Raw genomic sequence first — 11,089 nt, forward strand, 5'->3', positions numbered from 1 at the left:
GCTGTGTGAAGCAGGATTGAAGAAGTGCACTTTTTGGTTTCTGGGCACGTTACGTTACAACACAGAGACATGGACATACTGGACAGAGTCCAGCAAAGAAGAGGGGACTCTGAGGGGTTGCGAGGTACTGGCACAGGTTGCCCAGAGCAGCTGTGGATGCCCCATCCCTGGCAATGTTCAAGGCCAGGCTGGATGGGGCTTTGAGCAACCTGGTCTAGCGGAAGGTGTCCCTGCCCATGGCAGGGGGTTTGGAACTGGGTGATCTTTAAGGTCCCTTCCAACACAAACCGTTCCATGGAACCCATGCTCCACTGATATGCCATAAAGGGACTAGCGTCAATTTATCTACCTTTTAAGAACTGTCATGTGTTATTCTACCCTCTTCCAACCCATCTGGCCTTAAACTAAATCTAGTAACAACTTCATTCATATAGAAGTTTTTCCCATAGGGATTAAAACAAAGGGACAGCTTCCTCCCTAGCAGATTAAAGAATTTGTTAATGAGCTTCCCAGCACCTCACACAAACTGTCTTTTTTTCCACTATGTAACTTCATTCAGGGTGTTTTTAACCCGTTACTGTTAAATGTTTAGCTCAAGACTCAAACTACTACCTTTAAAGCTGGTAACTATCTCATTTAAGTGGTTCCTTGTTGTTGGCCTGCCCTGTCAGAGAGGCTTTCAGCACCAAGAGCTTCATTCTTTACTGAGAGCACCTGTGTGTTCTGCCATACAACCGTAAGAAGCACTGAAGAAATCAAAGCGGGAGGTGGTTCTGAAATGTAAGCATAAGAGCAGCCAACAAAGCTACCACAACTACCTCTGCTTTAGTCATTTCATGAAGACTATTTCTCTGCCTTCACAGAAGGCATTCTTCATTCATTTTTGTTTCTTCATTTTTGTTTCTCTTCTTTAGCTAAAATGCATCTCCGCTTGTTACTTCAAAGACTGGAGCCGCTTTCCTCGTTACACAAGCTAGGTTGCCATTAAATCAATAATGGAAAGAAACTTTAATACAAGTTTATTTACCAATATACAATGCAAAAACCTAGTAAAATGATGTGTGCACAACATCAGTTAGGTTTTACATGGTTTCAGCACAGGCATTTGTGTGTCTGGCACAGCTACACCAGGACACTATTCAAATGAGTGCAACATTCCCTTTAAGGAAGAATCTGATGAGCTGAACATGCTCCCCAGGTACCTTCCTTCACAGTATTTAATGTGTCATCACTTAAGAGCAACTGGGGCACATGCAAAAACATTTTGCGAGAAGAGAGTAAACCAGAAGGCTAAAGAAGTCCATTACAGTTGCAAAGAAATTCGATGCAGCCGCTGCACAGGACAGTAACGGCAGAGTGCTTAGTTTGTGTGATTTGCAAGGCAGTTTATGGTCAAAGACTGGTGCAAACCTACTAACGCTGTTCTTAATGCTTGCTGGGACTGCAACAGAACATGGGGCAGGAGGGTTTGTATCCAGAAAACTGTTAACAAACCCTTCTGCACTAGGTAGTACACAGAATGGAGATTAATGCTCCCTTGTTACCTAATGAGCAAATACTACTGGAAAACATCACTGGAACTGGACTGATTGAAGTAAACATACAGCATTAAAACAGACTTATTGCTGCCTCTTATCAGTAGCAGAAGATCAGTATTTTGAACAGCTTATGGAGTGTCACTTTTTCATAGGCATACGTCAATGCTGTTAGGACAGATGCTGTAATTAGCAATATCTTTAATTAGAAAAGTAAAGAGCGTTAAGCATATAAAACACCTTTTCATTAGCAACATGAAGGCTAGGTTATTTGTACAGTACAGGAAGCACTTCCAGATCAACACAAAATACATTTCCTATGTTTTTTATCAGCCCCTTCACTACAGAAGAGAAGCAGCACAGCTCTAGTAAGTTGCTGGATTAACATAACTGCATCTCAACTTAACAAACAAACAAAAAAACAGCAGCTCATAATGAAGGAATGCTTAGACTAAATCAGTTCCACATTAAAATACGAACAGCAGCATCCTCTAGTGCAAGTCACCTTTAAAATTAAAAGCATAGCTGACAATGAGACACTGCTTCTAGGGAAGCCCTTTCCAAGGGTCTAGTATTTGCTAAAGCAAACATTTACCACCTTGAATTTGCTTGCAAGTATAAAATAAATATTGATATCCATATTTCATACATTAAAAATACTTTATTTTACATTCATTTTGATGTTCAATAAGTTACGTCTAGCACCAAAGAAACATTTTGGAGGGACTGAGGAATTAAGAAACTACAAAGTGTAAATGCAGAATTCACTTCAACTTTTAAATGACTCACTGGTGCCTAGATGATTTTATTTTTAAGTTATTGTTCAGATGGGCTTTAGACTATTGCTTCAGTTAGATGTGCCAAAACAGCATAGAAATATTAAAAAAAAATCACAGATTTGAGGGGGAAAAAAAAAACCAACACAAAGAAACCCTAGTTCTTTTAAACTCCCAGCTACGTGCAGAGCTGAGGCTCCTGAACACTATCAGCAATGGTATGTTATGGCAGTTAGGTAACAAGTTACAGGAAGAACCAAATTGCATAACTAGAATACTAGAAAGAAAGGCCAAGCTTCCTTTCCACAGTAGGACAGAGAAAATAACCAAGGGTTTATACCTTATGAACTTGTGTGCTCTTTGTACGTGCAGACAGGGTGGAAGTGGGTCTTAAAGCTACTCAGCACATTGCAGTTAGTTCCACTGCTGCCAAGGAGAGACAGATTTGTCTCAAGTATTCCACAACAAGCCACTTACAGGTAAGCCCAACAAAGTATTACATCCAAGAGGACATAGCCCTTACCTTTTCTGAAGGGACATAACATCACAAGCTCAAAAGAAAAAGGCACTAGAGTTTTGGTTTTTTTCTTCCTCAGAAATGCTGGCTTTGTAATTGTACCCCTTTTATTCTAAACTCACTGCTAACACTATTTTGGTAATGCTGGATGTATGAACTAAACCCCAGTTCTGCTCAGTATACCTCTGCCAAGTTGCAGAATCAAATACTGTTTTAAGTTGTTGTGGTATCCTCACTGACTACAGCCCAAAGCATCAAACCAAGAAGACATTTTCAGTGCCTGCACTTGTTCTGAAGCCAGTCACGTTCCGTGTTTTGGCACACCTGCACTCCAGACCTGCCCAGCTGGCCTCTGCTCACAGCTTCCTGCTCTGGACACGACCAGCAGAGAGGCTTAGGCACAAGTAACACGGTGCCGTCTGCTACGTAGCAACCACCTTTTTTTTTTTCATTTGGCTGAATACCAGCTTGGGGAATTTAAGGATGAAGTGAGCATAACAATCCTTTTCCAGTCCTCCCTCAACATCTTCCCCTAAATCAGCAGATCTTACCAAAAGAGCACTGTGGATCTGGCATTTCTGTCACACACTGCCTTACGTCGCCAGCTGCCGCCCGTCTCAAGCAGCTGGTTCAGACAGCAGTCGTTAAAAGAGTTGTGACGAGTTACCTCTCAAGGTGCGCTGCTCTCACTGGAGCGGGCTGCATGCACAGTTCTCCTATTATGTCAGGAATTTCAACTTCGGTGCGGTCAAGGCACACACAGTCAGAACCCTGTAAGGGCTTGGTGTACGGCTCCATACTTGGGAAGCACGTTAGCTGTGCATTTTGACCTAACGCGTATCACTTTGCATTTTTGTTTTTAAAAACCAATCTCTGTGATCACTCTGAGAATCTTGCTCCCTTTCCCTGTCCTTCCCAATCAAATTCATAGGAGGAAGCTACACCCCCTCAGCCCATACAGAGACTGGAGAAGGAGCAGGCTCCCCCCACAAAAGAAAGTGATTTTGCTGTGTGAGGCTTCCAACCGGCACACCACCACGGGCTGCCTATCTTCCCAAACCCCATTTCCCAAATCAGACTCTTGATGGTAGTGCTGACCCCTCCTCCGGAACAGCACCACAGCTGCCCTGTAATACTGCGGCTTTGCTGCTAAATAGTTACCAATGAAGCTCCAGTGCCCTCTGTTTCAGCAGAAACTCAAGTCAAAGCTACACCCAAATCAGCCGGGTGCCAGGGTAGCTCTCCAAGAAGCCTCTCCACAGCACAAGCATCTGAAGGCATCTCACCTACCACATTTCTTGCCTTCCACTCCCTGCCATGGCTCGTGCCTGCTGTATTCTCGACAGAAACTCTCACTCTGCTGTCCCAGCATCTTGGCTGTAGTTACTAAGGAGAATGTTCCCAAAGTTTAGCAATGGTCACAAAAATCCCCGCTCACTCTGCTCCTGAGCTCAGGACTTTCGTAAGCTTCACTTTGCTGCCAGCATTACACCAAAAAAACCCACAAAACAAAGGGAGGAGAAAGTTTCATTTGCTGGAAACTATCTCCCACCTTCAAAGAAAAGCAAGGATTACACTGATATTTATCCAACAGTAAGGAGTAAAGTAACTACTCCAGGACTACTGGATTCGAGTAAGTTCACATGAAAGAAAACTGCTCTAATAATGTACCAAAAGCAGTGAAATTCAATGTAGAAGTTTCACAATGAAGTACTTTCCATGATCCAAAGCAAAAATCTGTTTGAACCATGGATGACGAACACTGTGGGGGTTTACGTATTTGCTTTTTGTTGTTGTTTAGGTGACATAATTTCTGTATCTTTGGGGAGGGAAGGAAAAAATAACTGAGTCCTTGAGGCTGTAATGGGCCTCTGCTGCGTTTTTTCAGATCAGCCGAGTTTCATGAAGCATCCCTGGATATCCAACCACTTTCTGTTAGAAAATTTAAAATCCTTTTCTTCAGTACCTTATCTAAGTAACTGGGAAGGCGACTCTTTGAAGGAATTCCTTGTCTTTTTTGGAGATGGTCTTTAATGATTATAGTTTTTACAGTCACATAACGTGCAGGAGTCAAATTTAGAGAGCTGCAGAGCACCTTTTCCCTGTCCGATAAGAGTTCAAAGCCAGGCAGGTTTTCAATGGCAGCGAATTCACCTTCTTTACCATCTTCCTTCCCTCTCTTAGAACTAGCTATGTTTTTATTCTCCTTCCTCTTTTCCCGTTTATGCCTGGCTGCCTCGTATTCTGCCGACTCTTCCATTTTGGTGATTCCGTTTCGACGATACCGCTGCAGTTCCCGAATCTTTGCTCGAAGAATCCTCTCCTTGTGCATGTTCTCAAAGAAGTCTTCAAACTCCTTACAAGACATGAACTGGTACAGAGGCCTCAGTTTCAGCCTCAACTCCTTCTCTTCTTTCGTGATCTTTCGTTTGGGAGCTTTCTCCTTGTCCTTTTTGTCCTTCCCCAGAAAGGCTGGCACCAAGTTATAGTCTCGTGCAATGTTCTTCCGCCGTTGCCTCTCCTTGAGCTTCCTTACATACATGTCTACGTGAGCTCTTTTTAACTCTATTTCCACATCATCATCGTCATAGTTCACGGAAAGGCCACTGATCAGAGTCTCCGCATCCTGATCGTATTCGATCTCATAGTCATCCCGAAGCGGCATGTATCCCAACTGCTGCTGTTCAGCTACTGATATGTCCAGCGGCGGGAGCGGCGTGGTCAAGCTAGGAGAAAGCGGGCCACCACTGGGACACGTGTGATCCGTGACTCTGTTTGGAATAGTGTCCGGGATGCAGGCTTTTCCCAGGTTGCCATGGATATACATGCTCACATAGTGTTCCATCACCTCCTGAGGAGTTCGGGATGCTCCCACGTGAGCAGCCATGTCCTCCTAAATGAAAATAAGGAGGAGTGATAAAATGATTCCCATTACATCTCCAGCGTAACGTGCACTCAGGTAAGAGCATGGCAGCTTCTTCCCTGCTCCTTCAAAAGCTGACTCGCAACACCTAAACTTCTCTAGACATCCTGAAATTAGCCACATTTCCATCAGATCTGCATTTTTAGGTACAGGTTAAGTATTTACGAGTGCATAGGGGCATGCAAGCCGTTTACAGAGACGCCAGTAAGGCAAGCTGCATCAGATCCTCTGGGCACAGGACACTGGATCCACACGGCAATTCCTCAGCATCTGTTGTTCTCTCAGTCAGCTGAGCATCACCAAGAAGGTTTCTAAGTCCCAAGCCAGCTCCACGACAACTAAGCTGTTTGGATTTTGCTCATTTGTACTGCATTGTTGAAGTACTTTTAGAGCAACCCAGAAATAAAGACAGTATTTACTCTTTTTCTAGTTATTAAAGAACTAAAACCAGGCCACCACGACCACAAACTTTGAGATTTTGAAAGTCTTTGCGTTCAATGAAACAAAACATGATGAACTAACAGTTACAGAACCAAACAACGATGCTTCTCACCGCTGCTTTTTGAACGCGAGCCTGACTGTACGCGGGCACGGAGGGCAAGTGGCCGGTTCCCTGGGACCTACCGACGGGCCAGGCCGAACGCTGAGGGTGTGAGATGTGCGCCCTGCGCAGGCGGGGGGAAGGTGCCGGCCGGGGCCGCGGCCAGCAGCCCCTGGCAGCCCGCAGCGCTGTCACGGAGGGGCAGCTCTGCCCGGCAGCTCCCGCGGGCCCCCCCGAGGCTGCTGCCTGCGCGGGACGGGGACACGGGGACACAGCGCCGGGGCCGCCGGCCAGCCCCGCGCACGACCCCCGCCGCTGCCAGCCCCGCGGGCTCCCCTCAGCCCAGGCCGGTACCGGCCCCCTCGCCCCGAGCAGCGGCCGCCGCAGGAGGCCAGGGCCGGCGCTGCCCCACCAGGGGCTGCCCGTGGCTGTCAGGGGGGACGCGGCCCCCGCCGCCCGCCGCCCGCCCCGCGGCCCTTACCCAGTTGCCGAAGCCGAACTGCTCGATGGCGTCCAGCAGCAGCTGCTCCTCCCGGCTGCTCCAGCCGCCCTCGGCCTCGGCGCCCCAGAGGGTGAAGCGGCCGCCGTCGACGAGCTGGTAGCCGTGCCATCGGCGGTGCGGGCCGATCTCGGCGCCCGCCGAGAAGCAGTCGGGGCAGAGCTCGATGTCGGCGCACTCGGTGCAGCGGAACCGCAGAGAGCTCACCTCGGCCAGGCAGTACACGCAGTACTTCTTCCCCAGTTCCGCCATCTTACCCCGCCCGCCGACCGGCCGCGCGCACGCGCCGGCACGCCCCCGCGCCGGCATCGCCAATGGCAGCGCGCCCGGAGGGCGGAGCACCGCGGCGGATGACCAATGGGCGCGGAGGGCACGGCCCTCTCCGCGGGTTCCCGGCCAATGATGCCAAAGCGCCCGGGCGCGGGGGGGATTAAACGGGACGGGCTGCGAGAATTGGCCGACCGGGATCCGTCTTCCCTTGTCGCGGCCAATCGCGGAGGCGACCCCGAGCAACCCCGCCGCTGAGTGGCCAGTGCCGGGCCAGGGGGCGCGGCCGAGCCGGCGCCACGGGGAGAGGGGCGGGGCCGGGCCGGCCGGCGGAGCGGAGCCGAGTCCCGTTGCCCGGGCAACGGGGGAAGCGGGGAGCAGGGCGGCCGTGGAGGTGGAGGCGGCGGCGGGAGGGCCGGGGCTGGAGCCGTCCGCGGGGCCGGCGGGGCGGGGGGAGCTGAGCCCTGCCGTGCCAGGGGAGTCGCCGGGGGCTAGACGGGGCCGGGCAGACTACGGAACCGGGGCCGGAGGAACCGCCGGAGCCGCAGGAGGTGCCGGAGCTCTGAGAGTTGGAGGAGCAGGAGGAGCCGGGGCAGGAGAAGTCACCGGGGGCGGAGGAGCCCGAGCCCTGGGAGCTGGAGCAACAGGAGCCGCCGGGGCCCTGCGAGCTGGAGCCGCCGGAGCCCTCGGAGGCGGCGGCCGCGCCAGCAGCGCCGGGGAGGAGGCGGCGAGCGGCGGGGACGGTGCCGCGGGCGAGGCGCATCCCGCCGCGGGGACCGACGAGGCGGCGGACCAGGCACCCGAGGAGGAGCGGCGGGAGCGGGCGGCGCTGCTGGAGCCGCTCGGCGGGCGAGCGGCAGCGGCCAGCACCCGTCTGCAGCTGCGGCTGTGCGAGCTGCGCCGGCAGGGCGAGGGGCGGCGGCGGGCCGAGCCGGGCGCGGGCGGGATGCGGCTGTGCGCCCAGCGCCTCCGCGGCTGCCGGGGCAGCGGGAGCCGGCGGCGCGGCAGGCGTGGGCCGAGGCCGAGGGGGCCGCCCTCCGGGCCCGCAAGGCGCCGGCGGCCGGCGCGCACCCAGGCCGGGGAGCGGGACGAGCAGCCGCCGCGGCCACCTCCCGCCCGCCGCCCAGCCGGCGCGTTCCGCCCCCGCACGGCCCGGCGACCGGCCTCCCTCCCTCTGCACCTGCACCTTTTTCCCCCTTGAAGCTTTGTTATGGTCGTGACTTACTGTAAAAGGAAGCGCTTCTGCCCTGGCAAAGCAAGGATTAAAGGAATGGAGCGATCCTTTTATTTCTGCTCCTCTAGGCCCGCGTGGAAAACATCACACTGAAGCGTGAAAGCCAAAATCTTGAAGCCAGCTTGAAAGCTGAGGGAGAACAGGCTGAGCGTCCACAGTCCAAGGACATCACGCACATGGAGAATGAGAAGCACAGCGAAAAAGAGTGCCTCCCTCAAAGATGAAATCTTAAGGCTCAAAAACAAGCTAGCGAGCAGAGTACGCGTTCTCAGCCAGGTCAGGGGAAAAACTACAGTTTGTGAAAGCTGGAAACCAAGACAGAAAGGCTGAACTGAGACACCTTAAGACTGTCTTAAGACAGACATGCTGACCAAAGCAAAACAGGCTAGAGACAGACTGCAGAAAAGAAACTGGAAATTGCAGCAGAAACACTTCTGAGCGGGTCGCTCAGCAGTGAGATACTGCTTCGGGACTTTGAGGAAAAGGTGCATACTGTAGAGTTGCTAAGTCAGCAATTGGAAACACTGAAACATCACCAATGCTGGCCTGATCCTTACTTGTAGGGGAATTCAGAAAAAAAATCAAGGAAGCCAATTCCTCCCTCCTTACTCAGGAGAACTGAAGAAAAAAATAAACATGGAAAATGAGCAAACAAAGGAGTTCTGCATAAATCTAACTTTTAATGTTGCTTCTTCTTGCTAAGTCTTGAGGAATACATTACACACATATTCCTGAAAAAGCCTTTTTCTAAGTGCCATGTCAGTATTACACATTCAGTGAAGAAATTACAGTAGTTAACTCGCTTTGAATGAAAACTGTAGACATGTGCCTTAAAGAAACAAAAAAAGTCTCGGTCAGAAGTCTGCACTTTTAGAAAACCATCTTAGCATTCAGTCCTTTACAGCCATGGCAATACTATATAAGCAGAGCACTTGCCCTACCCTGACTCAAAGCCTGATCCTGCCATTCTCTGCATGGAGTTTGTAATTTGGTATCGACTTCATCTGTACACTACCAGTACCCGCCCTCTGGGCACGTTGTAAGGGGCAATTCTCACAGGATGTGGTTGAGAATCAGGGAGCAGCTTAGTGTCAGTACCTGACATTGCTTGCATACAGCCAATACGCTACAGAAACACTACATCGCTCACCCATTCTGTAAATGGTACTTGGCTGCCAAGTTTGCCTTGGTAGTGTACAAGAAGAAAGGTTTGTTAAGAACTGTTTTCAGAGTATAAATATTATATATGTATCAATCTTACCACTCAAACCTAGAGTTCTGGATTTTTTTGGTCTTAAATCTCTTTAAGTTTTAGGGGGTACTCAGTACTCAGCCTTGTCCCCCTCATTCATGGCGTGTGAAGAGGTAGAAAGTAGTGTTAAGTCCATCGCTGCTTCAGTTCCCTCTGCACTGCTCCACATTTCAGAGAAAAAAAAAAAAAAAAGACTGAAGAAAAAGGGGAGGGAGCAACAAACACACCATTGTGACTCTACAGCTCACAGAGCTTTAGCTGCAGGAAGCAGCTTCCCCTTTCAAAATATCATGTTCTTTAAACTCCAATTCCCTCGTGGCAGTCAGTGACTGAGACTGATGTATATCCCACAGCTCTTGCTGCTGTTGTAGCATTATTTTTCATTTAAGGCATAGAATGAGTGTCAAGAATATAAAACCATCTTAGGCTAGTAAAATGTTGGAGCCCTGATATCTTATGTTCTCGTTATTGAAGGAACTGCAACTTCAGTAGGCTCCTCACAGGCCATCACTAGCTGCTGCACCCAGTTACTGATTCAATCCTACCTAGTTAATTGTTAATTTCTACACGCAATACTACTAGTTTGCTTGGACTGACCAGCGACCCTTGGTCCCATTTTTCATAGTCTGAGTTGGGTATTAAAGGCTCAGATTTAAGTGTTCGATGGCTGTGAATTTTGCAGGAAAGGTGGCACATCCCAGCGCTGAAAGAGCAGAGCAGGAGAGTCATCCTTTGGTTTTCCACCAGAGGTTGGAATGGGACCAGTACTGCTGAGCTGTGTTTGAGCTGCTGGGTCTAGTTCAAAACTAATTTGTTGCATATGCATTTAAACAAAGTACACAAGTCACTGAATGCGCTTACATGGGGATAAAAAGTAGATAAACTGACAAAAAGAATATTTACGAATGGCTCACACCTTTATATTTTAAATTATCTCTGAACTAGGTTTTCTGAATTGCCTGGATATTTAAAAGACAAAACATAATTAAAGTGGTTATTTACACTATTTAAGGTTTAAATCTTGTTTTCTCACAGTGAAATGAAAGATCAGGAATTTCTTACTCTTCCTGCAATCGTGCAGTAGCAATCCGGTCATATTCTCCTCAGGTCCTTACAGTTCTGCTGAGCTATTGCACACACACAGTGGAACAGCACAGGCTCTTGTTCTGCACTGAAGGGTGCTGTATCTTTAGTAGCTCTAACACTCAATTCACAAAAAGACATTACACAACTAATATTCAAAAACTTCTCACAAAATACCAGACGACGTACCTCTGTCTGTTGTTGCTGGATAGTAAAAGGAGCCAAGTGTAACCACCAACCACTTATCTTACAAAAATACAAAAAACCCACAACCAAAAAACATAGCAAAATGAGTACCTTTCATCTTCAGCCCTGTTACAAAAACGAGCTCTTCTCCTGCTGGAAGAGTGGCATTGCACAAGTTGAGTAGCTTCCTCATGTTCCATGAAACTATTTTCATAAGTAATTACGGATGATCAGCAGTCATCTCCCTTTCTTACAAACTCCCAACACGAAAATTCT

General features: G+C 49.2%; 1 protein-coding gene across 1 annotated transcript; it reads right to left on the reverse strand.

The window, feature by feature from the left end:
• Positions 1-1,002: 1,002 nt before the first annotated feature.
• On the reverse strand, positions 1,003-7,068 carry TADA2B (transcriptional adaptor 2B). Its single transcript, XM_040593458.1, has 2 exons — positions 6,774-7,068; positions 1,003-5,721 (listed from the first exon to the last, which is right to left on the reverse strand). The coding sequence occupies exons 1-2, from the start codon at positions 7,041-7,043 to the stop codon at positions 4,729-4,731; spliced, it is 1,263 nt and encodes a 420-aa protein (XP_040449392.1). The 5' UTR covers positions 7,044-7,068; the 3' UTR covers positions 1,003-4,728.
• Positions 7,069-11,089: the final 4,021 nt, after the last annotated feature.

Source organism: Falco naumanni, chromosome 1, assembly GCF_017639655.2.
Source record: "Falco naumanni isolate bFalNau1 chromosome 1, bFalNau1.pat, whole genome shotgun sequence".
NCBI classification, from domain to species: Eukaryota; Metazoa; Chordata; class Aves; order Falconiformes; family Falconidae; genus Falco; species Falco naumanni.